This window comes from Xiphophorus hellerii, chromosome 12, assembly GCF_003331165.1.
Source record: "Xiphophorus hellerii strain 12219 chromosome 12, Xiphophorus_hellerii-4.1, whole genome shotgun sequence".
In the NCBI taxonomy this organism is placed as follows: domain Eukaryota; kingdom Metazoa; phylum Chordata; class Actinopteri; order Cyprinodontiformes; family Poeciliidae; genus Xiphophorus; species Xiphophorus hellerii.
The window spans coordinates 11,027,753-11,052,326 of record NC_045683.1 but is presented as its reverse complement, the minus strand read 5'-3'; the positions used below and the strand labels follow the sequence as shown (position 1 = coordinate 11,052,326).

The window sequence follows — 24,574 nt, the reverse complement described above, 5'->3', positions numbered from 1 at the left end:
CAAGAATGTAAAAAATAAATCACAAAGTGTACATCAGAATGAAAGCAGCTAAAGGTTATAAACTCTAACAGTATTACCACAATGCAAGTAGTTCTGCAACTAGAGAATTTTTCTGCTCATTTCTTACTTGCTCTGCCAGATGCATCTCCAGGTAGAATTACAGTCTGGTCTGGTGGGTTTTGTCTGCTTTCCCTTTTCTTCACTTTCATCTTTCCCATCAGTATTGGACCACAACTGAAGGCTACTAGAGCCAGTTAACAGAGTATCACCTGCACACGTAAAGTAGACCCTCTTTCAGTACAGTTACCATTCCATGTTCATTCTAACATGAACTTATCTGTGACCTGTGGCAGTGAAGTAGTTGATTTCTTTACAGTTCAAAAGGTAAATTTTATATATGGATTCTATACAAAACAGAATATGTTTCAAGCATTTATATTCTGCTAAACAGGATTTTCTTTAGCTGGTTTACAGCTAAAGAAAACCCAGACAAGCTTCAATGCTGAAATAATATTTTATGGTCATATTTTGGTTTACACTATTGTGAGAAACACTGCTGACATGACTGCTGTATTGAATCAAGTCACTGAATCCATCCACAAAGAGGTTAAGCTAGCTTCCTGATACAGAAGCTGGCTGTCAAAGGCTGCTATATTCAAGAATATTAGTGGAAAGTTTAGTGGAAGGAAAAGTGTGGTAGAAAAAGGTGCACAAGCAACAGGGACAAATATAGCCTTCAGTGCTTCAAAGTACTAATTTCAGTTGAAACTTTATAAAGATGCTGATTTAATTTTCCAGCATGGGTTGGCACCTGCCATGGTGCCAAAGGTAATTTCCCGAGAAACTGAATTTCTTTATTTTTTGCTGTAAGCCATAAATATCCAAATTAACAAAAACAAATGCATGACTCATATCCCCATTATCAAATCTAGATATTAGTCTCACATTTTGAATTAAATTATGGAAATAAAATCAACTTTTTGATAATATTCAAGTTTATTGAATGTAGGAATATATCTTTTTTTTTAGAAATATATTCTCTCAGTTTTGGTTCTTAATAAAAAAATAAATATCTACAAGCTGCAAATAAGATTTAAATAGTTGATTTAAAATTTTCAAGAAACTTACCCTAAATTCTAACATTATAACTGATTTATGTGTGAAAGTACCTGTGGGATGCCAAGCCAGGTTTCGTACCATTGACTCTAAAACAAACTGACCAGTCTTCTGCCATTGGCAGCTTGGTTTCTGTACAGAGGATAAGAACAATAAGTGTAATAAGACATTCACATTACAAACAGAAAGTGATTAAAATGAGTTCCTTCCCTTTTTTCAGCTACTTCAAGTGTGCAAAAAGCTGAACAAAAACTAACCGAGTCCTGAGAGTCACATGTGATCAAACCGCACGTATGATGACATAAAACCATAGAACCTCTGTGGAGGCACTGAATGTGCCCAACGTTACTTCACTTCTTAACGCTTTTCATGGTAACTCTGAGCTACGTGGTTCTGACTGAAGAGATATTCACACATAATTATGGAACATTGTAAATAAAAATCAAAGAATATCTGTGCATTAATGCACACTGGAGGAACATTCCTAGTATCAACTTCCAATATCTATCAAATTTAATCTTTTTTTTTAAAATCATCTGAACACAAGCATGAGCGGAAAGGAATAGGAAACATCACAAACTACTTACAGATGATGTGTACTTTTGATCTGGGAGGTGAACTGGCTCAAAGACACAAACAATGCTTCCATAGGAAGCTGCAATCTGTCAGAAAAAGGGAGAGCAATGTGATATTGGACTCTTTTCTGACTGAAACAGAGTGATTAAAATGAAAATACTGCTGAAACCAGAAGTTTACGTATACCAAATAAAAATACTTTTTCTTCTTACTGTTTGAAGTTAAATTAGGCCAAACATCTCTTGTTTAAGGTCAGTTAGAATTATCAAAATTATCTCTTGATTGCTTAAAACTACAATTATGCAAGAGAGAGAAAGTATAAGAAATTTACTTATTGCCATCTCCAAGATCAGAACTTTGACATACAGAATAATTACTCTCTCTTTAAACAAGAGAAAGCACAAGTAATGATGCCATGGCTTTGGAAACCTTTGTTTGGTTAACAGATAGATCTGGGTTAACTGGAGGCACACCTGTGGCCACACCTGGAAAATACTGCTTTCTTGTTTGACACAATAGAAAAGTAAAAAAAAAAAAAAACACACGCAAAAAAAAAAAAAATCAGTCAAGATATGAGGAAGAGAAATGTGGAGCTACAAGTCTGGTTCATGCTTGGGGACAATTTCCAGTGTCCTACACCAACATGGGATGAAAATTTCCTCAGTGAAGAGGAAGCCATTACTCTAAAAGCAAAGAAAAAACAAAATTGCAGATACCTTTCAAGATAGATACCTTTACCCAGTAATATTTTTACATGTCCTGTCAACTTAACATCTTTTAATACAAAAACATGTTCGACTGCTGGTGAATCGCCTCGGCGCCCCGACCACCAGGTTTAGCAAGTTTTCTGCTTTGTGACAATGTTCAATTGTCAATATCCAAAATCTCTAATATGACACATACTAATTTTGCAATAAAAATTTGCAAAATGTAAATGACGTGCTGAAAGCCAGAAACAGAATAAGTGAAGCACTTGCATGTGTGTGATTGTGGATGCTAGGAATTCTACAAGCGATCATGTGCTGAAGCTCAGTCACACGGGAATCCTTCTAGACAGACAACAGACTGGATAAAGAAAAATGAAAGCTCTTTGTTTAAAGTCATCCATGTTGTTTTAAAATTAAAACATTTAATCACATTCAAGCAGAAAGTCACATTTTTTACAACTGCAGCTTTAAAAGAGCATGAGAAGATTTTTACAAAGTATATTTCCTGTGTGTTGCTATGTAATAACTTTACTTAGGACTGTTTGTCATTCATTTTTTAGGTTCAATATTAAAATAGCAATGTAGTGCAAAATTTAAAAAAATAATTAAATGCTTTTGTAATGACGCTATAGCTGGAACCTGTTTTTACTGCTTTTAAAAGCAGATATATTTCCAGATCTATGTAATGTTGCTTTAATATTCTACCTTTATGCTGATTTCTATAAATGAGACCTGAACAAAAGCAATTAGGAAAGTCTCTTCTTTAACTAATAATAATAGTGGTAATAGTGCAGATATTGAGTGGGCAGAGGATGGGAAAGGCCAACTGGCAATCCTGCCAACTTTCTTGCATTCCTAAACACATGCTAGACCATTCTGGAGGCACATGTGGTTACTTCTGACCCAAGATAATTGGATTAAACATCACGAGCAGAGCAGCAAAAGCATGACCTAGCAGTTTTTATTAATCTGAAATCACATCAGGCTGGTCTGCTGTTTAACCCGCCTACCATCCACAATTAAAAGATCCACACTACAGGTCATTTATTGCTTCATTTCTTCAGTATAATCTCAGATTTGCCCTTTAAAGTGACAACATCTGAGTTACTCAATAAAAAGGAACCGAGAATGCCTTCCGAGAATTAAGGATGGGCCGCTCTGTCACGCTTTGAAGAAATACAAGGAATCAGTATGTGTATGTCAGTATGAGTATGAGTATGAGGAATCAGTATGAGTATGTGCATTTTCATCCAACAACCAGCCTGTATTTAGTAGACCAGGTAAAAGATACCAGTATTTATAGAGAACAATTCTGCACCAAGCCAACAAAAATGTACATCAAGCTATTATAGTCAATCAGAAAAGACTATATTTTAGGCGTTTATTAGTTTCAGATGAATGAAAACCCAAACATTCAGTTTCCCTAAAAAATTTGAATAGAAAGGGATGTAAACCCTTTCTACAGAGTGCTATATATAAGAATAGTTGTAGAAGATTCAGTGGAAGAAAAAATTGGTAGAAAAATGTGCACAAGCAACAGGGATAACAGCTGCTATGAGATAATTGTGAAACTAAGTTAATATTTTTTTAGAATCAGACTGCAGCTGGAGTCAAAGCTACTTTCCACAGTAAAGCCACAACCTCAAATTACTGATCACTTTCACATTATACCACCGTGCATCATTTCACTCCATCACACCAGTTCCACAAGCCTTTATAACTCCCACAAAGTCTATTTCAACCCTTTTTCCATGTGGGAACCAAACAAATGATTGCAAGATGTATGAATCTTAAAATTAAAGGATGATCAACACAATCACTGTCCATCCTCTTCCTGACCAGAAAGATTTAACAACTGCTCATTGCCTCTCCAGTGAACTACTCTGGTGACTGGAAGAACTCTGTGACAGAAAATTGTATTTGTTTTGAAACAATAACTTTTTAAATCTTAAATATACCTCAATGCAGGTAAATGGTGCATACCATATTTCCAATAACTTGCGAAATGTTTGGGAAATGCTGTGAACTCATACACTACATATGCAAGACAAAATCATATATTTATATAATCTTAAGATTCCTGTGACAAATTCTGAATAAAATCAGGCCAACACACAAGTTTAGTAGAGTTATGTGTGGCACAGTGCAGTGAAGTGTGTTCAAACTTTTCCACTTTAGTAAAATGAAATGGCAGCTACACAAACACATGGTACAACACAGAAAAGCCAACTCCTCATGTCTAGATATATCAGTTTATCTACATCTTCAGGACAAAGGGGGCTTTTAAGGACAATAGTGCACTTATATTAGGCACAAAAGAAACATGTGGTTCAACAGACGTGTGGAGGAAGCAATCAGAAAAGGAAAACATTTCCCAGAGGAGGTTTTACTCTTTATTTTCTCCTCAGCAGTTTCACAACCATTCACACATTGAAACATGTGACACCTCACATATTGGATTTGATACAAAGGCTCCCTCAAGTAAAAACAAGCTAAACTTCTTTCAGGATGGATTAATGACACCTGTTATTTTAAGAGCCGTTAGCATGACTGTCCTACAAATAAGTTGTAGGCCGGAAACTCTCAAGGCATGATTAAACATTTCTGAATGAGGTGAGAAAAGTCTCAGAATAGTTTATTTTATTTAAGTATCAAAAACTCATGTAAGCCTGTCTGATTTTCAAAGAAGAAATTTATTTAAGTTAAACTAGCTAAAAAAGATCTGTATGCAACAACTTCAACAAAACAACAAAAAAGCAGAAAAATATTAAGTTTTTCTATATTCAAATCTTCAAACAACACAGTTAGTCTCTTGCAGTTTTAAGCACTTAAATCCAGATGGGAAATTTAATACTTTACAGCTAAAAAGTGTATTTTTTCCCCATCCTCAGTTACTGGAGGAAATGCTAAATTTAATTAAGCCACTCTTTGATGTTGCCAACAGAAGCATTTATAGCAACACATGCTGTCAACATGTAAGAGAACAGCAAAGCTTCCAACTAATGTGCTGAATTGATCCAGTTGGCGTATAAAAAAAAATCCTTTGTCTTCAGACATTTAACCCAAATTGGCTTCATCAGATACGTATGATCACTCTGAGACTGATCTTACCAACAAACTCATAAAAGAACGAAGGAGGGGCAAGGGGAAAGAAAACCTGCCTCCTAGTTTTATTTTTCAACATGAAAGAAATCCTAATTACAGATGTGAATTGGTGCTAAATAAATGTACTGAATTAGTCTGAGCTCAATCAAGCATAAAATGATTAGGTATTCATGACCCTGCAACTAAAACTTATTTTCATCATTATAAATTTGACTAGTAAACTGAAGACAAATTAATTGTTAAAGTCTAAAAAGAAACAACATTAAATTTATATATTTTGGAAACTGAAACAAGGAAACATTTCAGTTTTTCCCTAATGGGAAGAAATCTGACAATATTCAATCTGTTCAGTGCTTCAAGTGGATTAAAATAAGTGCCAGAGTCCCATGAAGGTCATACAAATATGTAACAAAAACATATTTTTATATACATGTGTGCATTAAAAAAACGAAAAAGAAAGAACAAGACCAATTCTAAATCAACACTAGCTCCAGGGCAGTAGCGGTAAGTTAACCTCGATGGAACAGGATGTTTGAGTTTTCAAGGTTGACGTAACCCCTTGTGCGAGCAGAGCACACCTGTTACAGGTCAGTGAACACATCCAAAAAAAAAACCAAACTGATGAAAAAAAATTTTAGAAATTCTGATACGCTGAGGTCTAAAATTTGAAAATGCTGCTTATTGGCCAACTCGAAGCACGGAATCTGTTATAAAAAATTTAAGTCAGTAAAAAGATATAAAAATTGTATCATGTAATTGCTGTCTTGTAAGCACAAATCATTGACCAGTCACTGGACACAAAAGTTTTACCAAATGTGCACATTTAATAAATCTATAACTAACTAATATAACTGCATATTAAAAAAAACCTGTACATATATCCATTTCAACAACAAAAACATTGCTTTTTGTACGTCCTTTTAATTCTTACCTGTCCACCTCGTTGTGAGCAGTTGACACAACCGACCTGGATATTCCCATGTTTGGCCCCCGGGATGATCTGCAGCCGCTCAAAATTACTTCCTAAAACCACCACGTCACAACCTGACGCATAAGCCTATCAGAAGATACAGAGATAACAAAGGGAGACGAGGGTAATCAGGGCACTCAAATATACCCAGAACTTTATAAAGGGTCAGTTGACCTGCATTTGTGGTTGCACACAGGAAAAAATTATCCGTCACTTAGATTTAGTTGCTCTATTTCTGTGGTTCTCAAAAGGAGATCCTCACATGAGCTGTGATTCACAGTGACAGAGCCTCTTACTGATGGATCTCAGGCCGCTGTTCAGTCTCTTAGAAATTAAGTACTGTTTGTACACTGTCATTATCTGGCAATATTTACACTCAGATCATCCATAAAAATACCATAAGCAAACTAAAAAACATTTCTGGATGTTAAACTAAAGCCCACAGGATTATTTTTCTTATTTTTTCCCATAGATTGAAAGTTACATTTGGCTCCCCAACTGATCACTTTAGCACCTCCTCTGAGAATTAGAGCATCTAAATGCTGAAAGGGAAATATTTCTAGAGCTTGACATATCTTACCGTGAAAGGCACATTGTTGACACTCCCAACAGAGAAGCAATTGTCCCCGGGGTTAACGGCCCCTGTAAGGACTTGATGGAGATTCATGACTGCTGCTGATCGTCCACGTGTGGTCTTCCCACTGCTCTCCTTTCACAACACGCTCCCACTCCAGGCAAGATTCATGGGAAACCACGGGAGGGATCCGCTCATCCTTGCCTGTGGCCTGTAAACTCACGCCGGTATTCCTGCAGACCTGCTGTGATGACGAGAACAAAAGGATGTAAACACAGAATAAATACGTTCAACAACAATCTGGTTTACATAGACATATGAATAAAAATTTATCACACATAATGATTTCCTAACATTTTTATCAACACTATTATACAGACTAGACAAAATATGAGCTGCAAAGCAATTAATTACAAAAAAAATTAAAGACACTCTTGAACTTACAATTTATCTACATCTGTTAAAGATTTACTCTTTTGTACAGGTTAATTTTTCCTGAAACAATTTTTACCTCTAAAAATAAAGAGAAGAAAACTTTCAAGTAATCACACAGCTGAACAGTAGCATCAAAGCTTCCCATTTTATCCCATTAATTCAAATGCATATCTCTGACACATGCAATGCTGTTAGAGGTTATGATCAAGGGCTATTTTGCTTAAAGTATGCACCCAGCTTGATTAGTCAGAAAGTGGTGGGCCTGCATATAAACCTGATTGACCAAAGCTGGAGGGGCGAAACTAAAGAAGAGCTTTCATAGATCTTTAGAAGGTGATTGAACAAGGGGATGGTGATAGGACTATCATTTGTGCTTACAAGACATCATCAGCACATAGCTGATGATGTGCAAGAGATAAGTTACACAGAGAAGAGAACAATTCGTAGTCATCAGAACAGGCTTCAGTACATACAGTCCCTTCAAAAGCACTCATAGCACTTTAACTTTTCTGGGTTTTTTTACATCACAGCTGCAACTTGTAGTGTATTTATGTAATATAGTCCAACAAAGTATAGCTCTTAATTGTGAAGGGGGATAACAAGATGTGTGGTGCATTTGCATTCAGCCCTAGAGTCAAGGCTTTGCAGAAATAATTTCTGCTGCAAGTATTTTGTCTTTACCATCTTTTCACCTCAAGAGTCAGAAATATTAGCATTTTCTTCTCTCCAAAGCAGCTCCAGGTGAGAATGACAGGGTGTCTGAACAAGCAATTTTCTATGCTTACCAAAGATTCTTAATTGGCACTTTGACTTGGTAATTTTACAGGTGAATATGATTTGATCTAAATTGTGCGCTATAACCATTGTTGCTCTGGTTGTAGATTTATAGGATTAAAAGATCAAATTTAATCTAAATCTCAAGTCTTTTAGAGTTTCTAACAAGATTTCTTCAAGGATTCTCCTATATTTAGCTCCATCCATCTTTCTTTTAACTTAACCAGCTTCCATGGTGGCAGAATCCCCATAGCAGGATGCTGATCTCACCTGCTTCTAATTATTTTTAGTGTTTCATACACTACCTGAACATACCACGTTTAAAGCACTTTAAAATAAACCAAGTTTCACAACATGCATAATCAAATGACATAAAAAGAAAAGAAAAACAAACATGTTAAAAACTCAGTCAACCTCTTAAAACAGGGGTGTCAAACTCCAGTCCTCAAGGGCCACTGTCTTGCAGTTTTTAGATGTGCCACAGGTACAAAACACTTGAATTAAATGGCTTAATTACCTCCTTCTTGTGTAGATAAGTTCTCCAGAGCCTTGCTAATGACCTAATTATTCTAGTCAGGTGTGGTGCAGCAGAGGCACATCTAAAGGTTGCAGGGCAGTGGCCCTCCAGGACTGGAGTTTGACACCTGTGTCTTAAAATGTGCCCAAGGCTTTCTAACTACTAAATACCCACCTCTGTTAATGGATTACGAATAACCAAGGCTAAAAAATGTGAAAATGGTATATGAATGCTCTTCGACAGGTTCAACCTAAAATCAAGTGTTTTATGGATAATAGCTTGTCAAGAGGTTTGCATATTTAGACTACATAGGGAGGCAGTAAATTACTAAAGCAAATATAGGTCAACTTATTAACTGATAATGAAGTAATAAAACAGATTGGACTTCAATCATTAATATTCAGTCTACTGTGTGCTGCAGAGACAAAGTCCAGTGCAACAAGAGTATACTGGGTCGAGAAAAAAAAAAAAAAAAAAAAACACCTACCATGCAGGTATAAAAGAGCCAATAAGCTGACCATGCCACGTCAGGATACAGCCTGTTTACCACTTTGGGTTAGAAAACCCTTTGCAAGCTTTCTAGAAACACTGACACATATCAGAATACCGAGTACAGAAATCATGTTAATTTGCTAGCACGAATTGAGGTCACTTATAACAGAAGTGCCACTTTAACTGTACAAAAAAAGATAAGTATTTATTTATTTGTACTTATGCAATGAGCAGCTCTGTAAGCAAGGACACATTTGATAAAATGCAGCAGTGATAATGAAACGAGTTGACTAAAGGCTTCCTGTGTTGTGCTATCTCACGTGATAACGTTTCACAAGCTAACTCATTAAACAGAACAACTAACGCCATACACAACAGTGTCACCAGTCTTCATTTAAAAACGAACAAAAAATATGCAAAAATATCTCCCTGCTTTAAAGCAAACATATAACCATGTTGTCATTTTCACTCAGTTATAACATGACGCTAACTTAGCTGTCAAGTTTAGCTCATTGCCTACTGTTTTAAAGACACAGTGAGATCCGGACATAATGAAAAAATCGCTACGAACCTTTTGTTCTTACTCTCTGTCATAACGCCATAGATGTGAAGTCAGCATTTCTTTCTGTCAGCGGCTGTTTTTGGTGAATGTAGCACCCCGACGTTACGGGTCTCCTCACTTAGCTGCGCTAGCTGCGACTAGCTCGTAAAGCTTTCTCTCTCAGCGAGCTCCAGCGTGTCTAAGGAAGCTCCAGACAACTTATGACACAAATTAATTGGTAGACACTATCTGCCTGACAAGACAAGGAGCTGCTTACTTCTCAAACAGCGACAAACGGGGTCACCCTTACTCCAAGGTTAACAAATAAAACGCTCATACAGAGAGGAAGCTTTTCCTTAGGTTGAAGATGTGTCATGATAACGGCTGAGTCGCCGCAATGCATCATGGGCCTTGTAGTTGCGATATTGCATTGGGAAAAAAGACGATTCAGGACACGCTGAATTTCCAGCTAAACTGCCTTGAATTTTATTTGAAATTTCATGTGATCTATTAATATAGCTCAAATCCTACGGAAGAGGAGTAGGAGCACTGGAAAAAAGGAGAAAATTCAGATTTTTTCCCTCATTTGCATTAAATTCTGGCTTTAATAGTGTAGATTGACTATTGATTTTTACCTTTATTGCTGGAAGCTGAGAACAAACTACTTAATCTTCCTACGTAGCCCAAAGCACTACTACTTCTGTTTTATCTTCATTTAACTGAAGAAAATGATGGCACACCCAATCCTTAATTTAATTGACTCATTTAACAAATGTCTGGATTAGTCTCCTGGCAAGATGGTTATGTTATCTGCACAGTTACAGTAATACATTTTTATGCACACATTTTGAGCAAGTTCAAAACATGGGCCCCAACATTTAACCTTCGGGAACTATTTTTCTATTATATTACTAAGAAAGAGGTTTACAGACCTATAGCTGTTCGTAAGAGACCTGCCTACTATTTCTTTTTAAAAATGGCTTAATCACAGCTGTTTGTAGGCACTGAGGAAAGATACCTTAAAGCAGTGACATATTTACAATGTGCAAAACCTGCACTCTGTTTCCAGAGTGTCAAGGCTGTACGTATTGGAATTGAAGTGATGCATGAAATCATCCAGGTCCTCGTTTGTTACAATGATAAAACTGTGTCATGATTTCTGTCTGTGGACACAGAGGCAACACATCTAGTGCATCTGGCATTGAAACAGTGACTGAGCGTCTAATTTTCTGGATTTTGTCAGTACAGAGAAAAACATGATTGTACAGAAATTCAGGGTCCACTGATTAAGGGGGAACTGTTTGCTTCTTAACAGTAGAGAACAAAGTCTGTGCATTATTGTTGTTTTTGTCAAAAACATCAGCTCTGTGCTACATATGCTGAGTCTTTTTTTTATAGATGTCACAATGAACCTGTAATTTTCCACTATTTTCCTCCATGTAGGGTTTTTTTTAACAGTGATCAGTTTCTTCTTAGTGGGAGCAATGGTATTAATAGCAAGAACTTTATTGCTAAATTTATCTATCAGTTCAGTAGCTGAAAGCGAGAGGGAGACGGGTGAGCAAGAAGAGCTCTCATGAGTAAACCAATGAGAAATGTTTACTCATTTCATTTACCCATGAAATGAGTAAACATTTCATGGGTTGTTTCATAGTGTTTCTTGATAAACTCGTTTTTTTGTAGTTTTTCTAGTTATCCTGGTTATTTGTTTCCAAGTTATTACTTGGATAAATATGTTCACAGTCAAGATACAGTAGAAGGTCAACAACTATCCTTTATTTTGCTGGATCATTGCAGATTATATTAATCCATAAATGTGAGTTTAAGTGTATAGTTTGGACCTCCCTTTTATCTGAGATGAGATTAAGATTTAATTGGCTTTTAATGATCTTGCAGTCATCACAAACTACCACGAGGTGTCACTGTAGCTTAGTACATTAAATTTTAGATTACATTTACCAGTTAAAATTATTCTAACAGAACAAAAGTCATTATATACTAAATTATGCATACATTTCTGCTTAACAATAACAATCCTGCATTGGTCAGAAACAACATGGTAATAGTTGTCCATTTGCAGGAAGATGTCTCTAAAACACTCTTTTTTAGACCCACTGCTACTCTCCAATTTATTGTGGAAACCTCTTTACATGTGGAATAAAATGAGGAGTTGTAGGCGTCAAGCTGAATTAAATCATGAACACATAAATGGAACAGACACTCTTCATGACTAATTAAAATCGCTGACATGTTGGTGACATGGTGGAAGGCTGGTGACATGCAGTGATGATGAAAATGTTGACTTCCCAGGAAGAAAGTAGGTCACACAACATGGCTAAACATGTTCCTTCCCTGCCTAACTGTGCTAAATGTCACGCTGCCTCATGATATTGATCATGTTTAGTATAACATTGCCAATTACTTATAGCATAGGGGAGCTAGGCGTGTAAAAACAGACATGATTTGCACTTCCCTAAAAGACTTGCACACATGCATACACACGCACGCACACACACCATCCATCTTGATGTAGTAATGTCACACTATCGATTTTCACCTACTCCGCTCTCTTTCAGTGGATTTGACTTTAAATGACATTCACAGAGAAAACAGACGAGGCATCTGTCGAAGGAACAGCATTGACAGATGTCACTTTTTTATGCACTGCTATGTTTTTGTAACTGGGAGTCTTTTGACAGCATGCATTCTTTAAGGACTGACACACAAGCAAAGAGAACTAACTCAATTTAGATCGATTTACATGTATATGTTAGATTACCTTCAGCACATTTAAAGGAAAGAAAAATCATCTAACTTATTTTTATTAAGGTTAATTACATGCAATGATGGCTAAGGAAAGTCTAGCCTTTGGACAAAAGTTTTCATTTTTTCTTTGCAAGACAGCTCAAGTTCAGTCAAACTGAATGGGAAGCATCTGTGAACATTCATTTTCAACTTAGGTCTTTCATTCCGCTACCATTCCATTATAACTCTGTCTGTATGTTTACTACTGTTGTCCTGCTGGAAACTGAACCTTAGCCCAAGTCTAAAGTCTTTTACAACCTAAAACGGCTTTTCTTCCTTTATTGTTGTATCTAGCCCATTCCATATTCCGATAAAATTTGAGCATCCCCACTTCCATGTTTGTCAATGGGAACGGTGCGTTTAGATAGATCTGTATGTTTTGCATGTGTTAAAAAGTTCAACCTTCTTTTACAGATTTTTCTGTCACTTGTCTGGGGTGTTCCTCTTTTTCACAAGAGTGTACTTTGGTACAAAGAAAAGTTCATAATCAACTCAACAACTTCAAGGCGCTATTATTGCAAAAAGTCCAAATGATAGATCAGTGATGATTCTCAGACATCCTGGACATGGCATCAGCTTGTGTTTGAGGGGTCTGGTCACCCAAACACAAGCTCAGTGATGCAGTATATGGATACTAGTGCAGTGAGAAATATTTAGACCTCTACAATGGATAAAGAAAATAGCAGCTATGCAGAAGAATGACCCTTTACAACAAAAGGCAGCTCATCTACATCTCAAGGACAAGAAACACTTTGTCGAAGACAGCAATGTGACAATTTTGAACAGGGAAGACAGGGCAAATGATGGATGTGGTCTTAATGGCCCCATTAGTGACCTTCACAACCCTCTTAGTGTGATTGTTGTGGCTACAATTTATAGGCATGATACTTCTAACCCATGTAATAAAACAAGTGAAGAAGCCATTTAAATAGGAGATGAAGCATTTATTTGAACACCTCATTATGCCTTAATCAACATGCAGCTTATATTTCAGTTTACTTTGATAGATATAGCTCTATGCATTGTCGAAGTTATACCAAATATCTTGTGGATTATTTTGTTGCCATTTTATTTTAGAGAAAATATTTTCTACCAATGCTTGTTTTGAACTTTAATGTTTAACACACTGAGACCTGGAGAGTCTTAAATTTTAAATGTTTCCTGGTGTCTTAGCAATTACTCTGTGTGTTTGACCTTGGGGTGAATTTTCTGGTATGCCCACCAATGAGAAGATTGGCAGTGGGCTTAACAGCTATTTTTCTTCAAAGTGAACAAACACTTTTTTGTATAAATGTGTACTCTAAGTTGTTTGGAAATGACCTTATAACCCTTCCCAATTTTATGGGTAGTAAGAATTGCTTCCCATAGGCCTTTACTGTAGTTTTTTCTTTTCTTTTAAAATTATTGCCAGTCTCCTGATGTGCAATCTGTAAAAAAAAATCTTATTTACATGGTTTGGTCAATAAATGATGAGTTAAGCAAGTGCAATTTACTAGTACGTGGCTGCAGAGGTTTTTATTTTATTTTATACAGTGGCTGTTGTTTTTTTAATAGCCACCTGATCCTGAACATGGTAAGTTTAAATCTAGTTGGTTGAAATATGCGTAAAATAAACACAAGAGGGCAGTATTGAAATATATGAAACATGCATTTCTGGTTCTTGTCTGGTTTTTCTCCCCAAACTGTTGAAGCTCCAAAATTTAACCTCACAATCTAAATTCACTCTTGGCTGCTGCATAATCCTATTGTGGCATGAGAAATGGGCTCCACATTTTTAATGCGAAAACACAGTCTAGTGAAAACAGCTCTCACTACTGGACCCTTTCATGCCCAACACTGAAATTACACCAGCATAAATCTCTATTATCAAGTTTTTTTCAGGGTCTCAGTCCAGTTGAGCTTGCAGCTGCTCTGGAAGGCTGAATCAATCCTCCCTCATGCATAATCCATGAGTTTTTATTTTTCCCCAGAAATGAGTGTTGCCTCTTTGAAGTACTTTGTGGTATTATTACACAGTGGTTAGGCGAGTTATAATGCTGATGTCCCGTATAAGCTGTAATTACTGGATATGGAGGTAGGAGGGCAATTCCAAAAATGGCTTGAAGTTTCTCTCTGGCTCCTGCTTTGATGTTTTGTGGGTGATGGATAGGAGTTGTTGGAGGAAGGGGTGTTTGTGAAGCTTGCCGCAAGTTGCTGAACTTTGTCTGGCAGGACATAGACAAGGGTAATCGACTATTGTTGTAATAACAAATAAATGCTAAAGAACTTTTGAAGTTCTTTAGCATTTGGAAAAAGTCATTAAAAAGTGGTATTTATTAGGCTCTCTAGTCAATTATACACAGGCTTTAAATCTACTTTAAACGATAAGCTCTTATTTGGATGTTTGATTGAAAGTGAGCACTGAAAGAGATCCCAGGCTCTCTTTGCGCTCACCAAAGCAAACATTTCTGCACATCACGCTAATATTGTTTTTCCTCTTGCCATCCTTGGCAGACTGTCTGTGTCCTGCTCATGTCCTCCATTCTACAGTTTCAACACTGTCATTGAGGCCTGCGTAATGCAGTGACCTGAGCGAAAGTGTCCTTGGCTGTGAATATTGAGTCAAGTGGAGGTGTGTTTGTGTGAGTGAGTTTTTTTTCCTGGCTGTCAGCATGTGCGAATGGCTGCGTACATCATAGTGTGGTCCTCCATCTGGATGCGTGTGTGTGTGCGTCATCTCAAGAGGTGTTTGTGAGTGTGTGTTTGCCAGTGCAGTCATCCTGCAGAGGTGGCTGTGAAACGATGGGAACAGACATTAGCAGTCAGAGGAAGACGGGTTAGGATCCAGGGCAGCAGGATATCCCATCACGTTGGGTTCTCCCGCTGCTCCTGCTTCCTTCAGCTATTCCCAGCAGCTGGATCCAGGAGGTCAGGAAGGGTTAGATGAGCTCCTCCCTCTTTCATTATCTTTCCATCACCTGCCATCATCTCCATGCTGATAGCAGAAGTTTCTCCTCTGTCTCCTCACCCTCTACTCTGTTCTTTATTACCCTCACCACCCTTTTCTCTTCTTTTCTGAAACTGGCCCTATGATTTTCACATCTTTTTCCCACTCCATCTGTCCCCTCAATTCTCCTCTTGTCACAGCCTTTTATTTGTGTCTCTTTGCTCTTTGATAGCCCGACAAGAGTCTCAATTTCCTTTCACATATACAGAGAAACCATTAAGGCTCCCTGTGCTGTGAGTTTCTCTTGAGTCTGCAGCAGATCTACAGATTGCATCTGATATGCAATGGAGGCTGTAATTTCACAAAAAGGCTACAGAGACTGAACCCATATTTCTCTCAGAGAAGAACTTAGTTTTAGTGAGTTTCAGAAAGGATAGAAAGACAGCCCATCACAGTGAAATGTGTGTCAGGAATACTGCCAAAAACTGGGGCAAATGATAATGCAATATAGATGTTATGTTAAAGATTAATTTTTCACAATTCACAGTCATGTAATGTCATAGCATGATGGGTTTGGGTAGAAATGAGTGCAGGAAAAGAATTTTAATTCAGGAACTGTGTCACTCAAGTTTAAAGTGAAACATTTTCTTCCATTTTTCTCAAAAACAGTAAACTAGCCCACTGTGAAAGCAACACTTAAACACAGACGCACAAAGTCAAAGGTATTTTCTGTAAGAAAAAAAACCAAGTAGATTGTCAAATAAAAACTCATAGCTTACTAAGGAAATATGCGTGGTTAAACAAAAACACACTTGGCCAGTAAAGAAACAAATAAATGTAAAAATACTTTACCAGGACATTCCATGGAAAAGATTACTACCTCTATCAATGCCAATTTGATTAATAGAATTTTTTGATAAATAACTAATAAAGACTAATAAAGATACAAATCTAAACATAGAAACACTACAGGCAAAGGTTGCAAACAATTCATAAATAAAAAGTTGCGAAACAAATTAAAAACCTACTCCATTAAAAGGTCTCAAAGTTCTTAAACCTTTATATTTTATAATTTTCCTTGAAGCAGTGCAACTGTTAACTGCCTCCACCTTAAGTAAGATGCATTGGTTTACATGCATTTGGGATGTTCTTAATTTTTGCAGCTCAGCTCTGTTTTTAGGCTTTGGCTTCATTCTTTATTTAACACAAAACATTAAGCAAATTCACTTCTCATTAAGTGAATTTGCTTAATGAGAAGATGAGAATATTTTTACATGATTAAGACAAAAATCTCTAAAACAATATCTGACAACAAATTATATTCAGTGTGAAAGGCTTGTCAATGAGAAATATTTGCAGCTGGATGTTTATTTCTTATCTCCTGTCTTGGTAAGCTGGACTCATGTGTGTTCAAATTCTGTTTTCATGTCTATACAAATAGCTTAGAGCTATTTTTGGCACTAAAGATCCTCTTTATGTCAGCGTAGCTTATGTGAGATATAATTTACCTGGTTACTGGATCTGTAACTCCTATTTGGTGAATACACATCACTCTATCTGACCTTGAATCAGGAATCACCTCATTTTTAAAACCACAAGAACCCAACGTCAAAATATCTGTTAGCAGTAAAATGAGCAATCCAGTATTTAGTGGCTCTGCGGCAGAGTGAGGAGTTATAACTGTAGCATTTACCTGTAATGGTCCCGGTTAGACCATTATCCTCCACGATATCTGGTTATTATCTCTGTCTGATTTATGCAGCTCTGCCGACCCTCACCCACGATGGCCTACATTTTCTTTCATCTCAGCCATCAGTCATTTAGCAGTTCAAAGCTAAAGCCTGTCTGTGGAGGAACTCAGAGGGTTTGATCATGATGACATTAATTCTCAGGTGACGCTGTAAAAAATGAAATATTTTGCATTTCAACGTGCTGCAGCAGATAAACTAGCAACACCTAGTGTATAAAGTAGCTGAAGGACACAAAGCAAACTGTTTTGATTGTCAGTTAAAGGAGTCAACCAGCAGTTAGCGATCTCCGCTGGAAATGCAGATCCTGTGGTTTTTCAAGGCAAAGTCCAGTTTCAATTCTTCTCCCGCCTACTGTTACATGGATCCATGCCACTTTACCCTAACCAGCCACAAACAGTCAAGATTCAATAGAAACAATCCGTCATGGCTGCACTGTAAATAAGAGGGATTCTAGATGCAATAATACCAGATGAGTTTCTAATGATCTGCTGTTTAAACACAGAAATCGAATGGCTCTGAAATGCAAGCGGTGAGAAAAGGAAAGAAAGAAATCCACTGAACTGAAAAATAGATGAGTCCTAGGGGTGTGTTAGCTGAGGTTTGATGACTTATTCAGTAGGGGCTGTGTCAACACGTCATTAAATCTGATGTTACTGCAGGTGAAGTTCAAACTGGGACTCAGAGAGAAAAACAAGACCCGGATCTGGATTTCCATCTGCAAAGCCCTGTAAAAGTGTTCGTAAAAGTGAATTTCATCCTTATTTCTTCAGGTAACGCACACATACTTTAACGACTGGGGATCAGCCTCCTTTTCTCTGATACTTCTAAAAAAAATCCAGTGCTGCCATCAGTTGCCATCAGAGAGATCCAATGGGAAAATTTAACTACAGAAGAACTATCAGTCATATATTTTACAGTTCTGACCTTTAGGTAAACATGGCAGGAAGAAAGACTTTGTTAAAAGCAAATCATTAGAAGCCCTGTTTTATCTATGTAGGGGACACAGGAAACATGCAGAAGCAGAATATGTGGTAGAAAAATAATATTGTACATCACCCTGAACACCAGATTTCCATCTGTATAGATGGTAACATCATGGTGGGGAGGAGCTTTTGAAGTAGAATGGAGTTATATGAAGGTCAATCCTGGAAAAATAGCATAGCATATTTGTGTGTTACAATGGCCCAGTCAAAGTCCAATCTTTTTGCAATACAGCTATAATGGCAGCAAAAGGTTGTTCTACAATTGCCTATGAGGGGCTGCATTCATCTCAAAACCATTCATCCTTTCTTTCCACTTTATGGTAATACTCTACTTTATGATGATTGACAACATAAAATTCACTGATGTTTATGGTTGAAACGAACTAAAATGTGGAAAAGTTCAAGGGCTAAAAGGGGAAAAGCACTAAAATGAGCAAGGGAACAAAATGAGATGTGAATCTGTATCTACTCTCCATCCTGCTGTAGTATTCAAGAGCGTTTCTGTGCAAGTCGGCATCGTTTCCTCATAAAATCAATTTAGCTCAACACCTGATATGCATCCATAGGTCCAACAAAGTACAATGTACTGCACACAAATAGCCTGCTTACTCATGGATGCAGAGCAAGGAGACAAAGGTCAGTTATGCTTCGTGTAAAAGATAAATTAGATACAATCTTGATTGTTAAACAACAATCCCCAACACACAAGTCAGATCATAGTTTTTTTGTCCAATCAATAAGAGGGAAGTGAGAGTTATTTAATGCTGTAATGAGTCTAATATATATTTTGACAGTCAAATTAGTGTATTAATTCAAAAGACAAAGGAGCATGAAATTCTGCAACTGGCAAAAACATCAATCAAAATGTATAATTTCATTGTTCCTTCATTGTAAATGCCGTGGTTAGAAAAGCGTATAAACATGCTGTTTTGTTGCAACCCTTGCTGATAAAATCTGACCTTTAACCTCAGGTTCTGTACAAGTTTATGCTTGTTTTCAAGTTACCTTTTTGTCTATAAGGCATGTGGGAAATTTGTCTACACTTAACTTTATTTCTTCTTGGATGTACATGCATAGGGATTGTTGAGGAATGGATTGGCGACTGTGAACCACTTGTGCTATTATTTCCACTATTTAGATGAAACTTTTTGTGTTAGGATAATTGCTTTTATCTCCATCTCTTCTAAATTCCCTACAATTTAGCAGAAAGGACCAAGGATGCATTCTTGATCCTCTTTTTATGATGGGATAAGAGTATTTGTATGGCATTAAGAGAAATAATCAGTCCCATTGGAAGCTGAACTCAAACTGCCAGGAAAAAGGATTTGTTCATGCAGTTTTAATCTGCAGTTTTTCTTGTTTAGATCTGGGTTTGATTGTGATAACTCTGCCTTCAGGAACAACAATAAAAAAGTTTGTCAACATGATTATCTTTAATCTGACAAAAGATGACTTTGTTCCACCTGGAAAGTTTTGGACACCTCTGTTGGTTTTCTGCCTTCAAGCTGCAAACTTCACTATGCACTATGCCCACCCAATACCCAGATATAGTGGATTAAGTAGCTAAAATACATTTAAAATATGTGAAACATACATTTACAACTTAGACCATTTCACACCAACATGTTTAGTTATGTGTTAACTATTAAGTAAAGAGCGTTCACTTGCTTGTCTGATCAGCCCTTAGATTTTCCACATTAGATTTTCACAGATGATTGTCTTTTCGTCATCTACACAAAAATAATAAAAAATCACCAAAATATCAACAGGGCTGTAAAAAGTTTTTACATCTTGTGTATTTCTTCTGTTTTTAAAAAAAAAATCTGCTATGATCATCAATTGAAAATATCTGTTATTGAACTCTTTGTGTTAGAGTATTTTTTGAGATCTTCTAGGACTACTTTATGTTGTCAGAAAGATTCAGCGATTTCTTAATCGTACAGGTCAGGAAGTAACCAGGCCTGGAAGTGGATAATAAAATTAAACCAAATTTGTCAAAAAAATGTGGTTATTTGCAGATAATTTATAATTTAAGAGGAGAGAATTACTTTTTGACAAAGGACCAGGATGGTTTATATTGTTTTTTCCCCATTAATAAAATTGAATTCTCTTTTTCTTTGGGTTATCTTTGTCTGATATTACAATTAGTTTGATGATCTGGATCATTTAAGTGTAATAAAAATTTCAAACTAGAAGAAATCTGTAAGGTTTCCAGTACCAGCGATCAGCCCATGGTGGTTCCCGACCTCTCTGCTCCATTTGCCGCTGACGTCAACAACCTCGCTTTTAAGCATCATCAGCAGCATGGCTTCCATTTGTGGAGCGGCAGGAGGGAGCAGGGAGGACATAGGGGCACTCAGTCCCACCACGCCCATCCTCCAACACACACACACACACACACAAAATCCCATCTGCGATTCTAAAGACTATGCTCTCTAACTGTCACTCCTAGTTACAGACCTATCATGCAGAAATGCTGACTTATTCATGGCTTTCATGCAAACCTGGATGCAGGGAGGAAACTGAAGCTGGTTGGGGTGGAGCTGCACTGGCTGCTGTAGGCGTGTGTGTGTGGTTTCTCATACAGTGCTTTATTACTGTTACTTTAGTCAGCTGTACCATTACAGGTCAGACGGACCAACACACACTGTAACACACACTCGCCGATTCTGTATATACAGTAAATGCTGACACAGATGCCTCCGGCTTACAGTCAGAGCCAATTTCTAATGATGCTTTTAATACTTTAGGCAACTACTCACAGCAGATTGATGACAAGACGAGAATTGTGTTTAGTAAGTAAAGAAATAAATATATACACTGGAAGCCACATGTCTACATACACTGAATGAAAAGACACATACACATTTTTCCTCACTGTTTGACGCTAAATCAGATCAAACTTCTTTTGTTTTAGTTCAGCTAGAATTTAAAATTTTTTTTTACATTTGCTATATACCATAAGAGTGTTCTGCCATTTGGCAAATAGAAATAATTGTTTATAATTCTAACTGACCTAAAATGAAGTTTGGTCCAATTTAACTTCAGACAGTGAGAAAGAAAATTGTATGTGTCTTTATATTTGGTGTATGTAGATATCTGGTTTCAAATGTACACAGTAACTTATAGCACATAAAAAGATTTGACTATCTTTTTAAGATAGTCAAATGAGGCAGGACTGTAAGTGAGCCAACATGTAAAAGTCAGAGCAGCAGAAACTTTGTACCTGCAGGTTAAATGTTATTAATGATCTTCAAACATCCTAAAAAATGGCAAACTGCTAAAAGCTTTCGCACTTCAAATATCCCCGACGACTTGTCACTTACGGCTGTTAACATAAAGAGGTGAAAACAGGTTTGTGCTTCTGGTTTCTAAAGCTTCTGCATGAGAGCACATTTATTTATTTAACCTTTTTTTTTTTTTTTTTTTTAGCAAAGGACTTATCTCTGAATACAAATTAGTTTCCCCAAACTTTTTAGCGACACATTCACATAAAGTAAACCCAAGATAGAAACAGTTAGAAACATATTTCCTCCAGACCAATTAAAATAGTGTGAGAGTGTTATCTGCCAGGTAGATGGTGTCAAAATGGCTCTGCTCTTCCTGTGAGTCTGACTGCGTTTCCTGTAATCATGCAAAGAATGAACATGTGTGTTAATGCGCATACGCACACATATGGGCAGGTGACAGCAACATTCATTGAGAGACCTAGGGAGAGTTCAGAAATCTGATGATTATTATTCTGGTGCTCAAGGGCAACAAAATCACAGTTCATTACCAGAGCTGACTTTGTGGTGTTTTCACCTTCCTACTGTCTCTCTTTTTGGGAATAATGACGGAAAAGTGGAATCCTGGAGACACCTGTAGCAGGAACTGCCCCAAATGTGACTTAGAGTCCTTTGATGGGTGTTTACGTGTCTGTCAGTGTGTCTCGAGGAGCGCAGTGAGCACAAACAGAAGACGTCAGGAATCAACTAGAATGATGAAAATCTGAGGAAGCTGTAGGAATATTTTTAAAGTATCAGGTTGCAATAAAAAAGGAGTACCCAATTTGGCCCTTTGACACCCTAGATCACATGTGTCAAACTCAAGGCCCGGGGGCCAAATAGGGCCCGCCATAGCTTTTTATATGGCTCTAAATATTACTTTATCAATCAAATCAAAGCAGTTGTTATTTGTTTACTTCCAAATTACATCAACGAGTCCCTCCACCTTCCTGCGAATTATCGTGGAAATTCACATAAAATCAACAAGTCCCTGCACTTTTTTTGCGCTAATGCATAATTGTAAGTTTATTGCAGATTTTTGGGCAAATGGTGACATATAGTGGATCCAAGTGACTTTTTACTCCCACTTGCAGGTGGATGTGTTTCTTACTTCTACGAAACAGCTGCCTCAGTCTAAAATGATGTCCAGTTATAAGCCATTATAAAGCGTAATAAAAAGTTGCATTTCCCATTATACATAAGTGCAAATATTTCTAAATTAGTACCACAAACACAGATTTTTTTTGTGAAAATGAAATTAACCACTGGAAACCTCGTGCTGCTATTTTCCTTTCACAGAGAAGAAACTGCCTCTTGAAAATCTATAAAATTATCCCTACATGTCCGGTATTTTTCTACTTGTCCTGTCCAGAACTTCAACATTTAGCATGCAAAATGTGAACTCTTAGAAGGAGCGCTGGAGGTTTTTGAAATGTCTTTCAGTTCTTGGGTTGAATGTGGCAGGATCTCCATTAATGAGAGGAATCTTAATTGTCTTGTGTGTTTTCCACTTTCAAAACTCTTTAAAAGTGTAAAAAGTCAAACTTCACATTGTTTGACATGGGCAGCTCCTTGCAGATTGATGGGAAGCCACAACTGGATCTTTGTGGTTGTCGGTGATGTCTCTCCATCTTGGCATTGTGTCAACACTCAACTGTTTCCCCCAGAGCACCAAGCTGCCAAGAAGTCATGCTTTTATAAAGCGTTGTCACACTTTACAATTACAGTATCTGTATTTGTTTAGCACAATCTGACTGCTCCTCCTCCTAATTCCTTTAGCAAACAGTAAGGGTGTACTGAGTATTTTTTATACACACCTTCTCCGATTTGGCTTCATCCTTGGGTATTAAAAAATGTCTGTGGGAAATTTGTTGACAAGATGTTGTATTTTTTACGACTGGAGAACCTGGAATTCACATAAATCCATCTATCTATTGTCTGTACTCAGCTTTCCATGAAGTGAAGTATACTCTGGAAACGTTGTTAGCATATCACAGGGAAACAACTAGGAACACATAAGGACAAGTCCAAGGCTTAAGGACAAGTCCAGTTAGCTTTGTCTCATCGATGTTTCAAGGTACCCAGAGGGAGTCCATCTGTGCCCTGGGAGAACGCACAAACCCCATTCAGAAAGACCTGAATATTAAAACCATAGAACTGAAGTTGTACCTTCCACTTACTGTTACTGAATTTTTCTGTTCTGAAATTAATATAATTGTGGAATTTGTTTTTTAATCAAAGATTTGACATAACTTGTGAATGTATTAAGGAAATAAATCTGAAATTTACCAGAAATGTGGACAAAAGGTGGCACTCCAGATGTAAAAATTAATCAAGTTTAACTCCCCAATGATACAGAAAATTATTTCCCATTTATTTTAATGAAGTAAGGTTTTTTTGTAACACCCGGTGCAATGGTTATCAGGTATTATCTCCCTCAAAATGCTATTATTTATCTCAGATAACGCTATTTAAACACAAGGTGAAACCATTTTATTTCCAAGGTTCAATGTTATTTTAATCATTTTTAAAACACCTCTGTTACAAACAGAATTCATGCTTTTAAAGTGGGAAAAAAAAATCATACGGCAACAACAGCAAAATGATTTTCCTCTATCAGGCCTAAGTGCTAAATTACAGCTCTTACACCTGTGAGAGACCATTGATCAAAATGTCCCACTATTTCAGTGTGCTCTTCATTTCCTATGCTGCAGTTTTTACTTATTTTATTATTTATACTTACAAATGATGTGACTAGAGAGGTCGAGATGTAAAATATACATACAATATATAATAGAATCTGAACAAACATCTGGTACATTCAGTGGCGGTTCTGGCACAAATAGGGCCCTGGGCAAGCCTCTCTTTCATCAGTGTATATCTATTATTTAATGAATTTCTGATCTATGTCGACTTATCCAGTCCAGGTTTGAGTATTATAAGTGTTTTAGATTTCAAACAAATGCCGTCTACAGCCTTGGAAATTGGGATTTTGTCATGTGTGCAAGCCTGCTCTCAGTTCTGGTCACAAACACC

General features: G+C 37.0%; 1 protein-coding gene across 6 annotated transcripts in view; it reads right to left on the bottom strand.

Annotated features, from left to right (window-relative positions):
• dmxl1 (Dmx like 1) overlaps positions 1-10,190 on the bottom strand; it is a 69,916-nt gene extending 59,726 nt beyond the window's left edge. For 4 of the 6 annotated variants that reach the window (XM_032579575.1, XM_032579578.1, XM_032579577.1 and 1 more), the window contains exons 1-6: positions 9,838-10,190; positions 7,055-7,292; positions 6,436-6,561; positions 1,704-1,778; positions 1,170-1,248; positions 128-269 (exon numbers count right to left, since the gene is read on the bottom strand). In XM_032579575.1, the coding sequence (XP_032435466.1) occupies positions 128-269; positions 1,170-1,248; positions 1,704-1,778; positions 6,436-6,561; positions 7,055-7,141 (509 nt within the window). In that variant the 5' untranslated portion in view covers positions 7,142-7,292; positions 9,838-10,190. The remainder of the gene's footprint in view (positions 1-127; positions 270-1,169; positions 1,249-1,703; positions 1,779-6,435; positions 6,562-7,054; positions 7,293-9,837) is intronic. The other 2 variants (XM_032579574.1, XM_032579576.1) reach the window with 2 other exon arrangements.
• Positions 10,191-24,574: the final 14,384 nt, after the last annotated feature.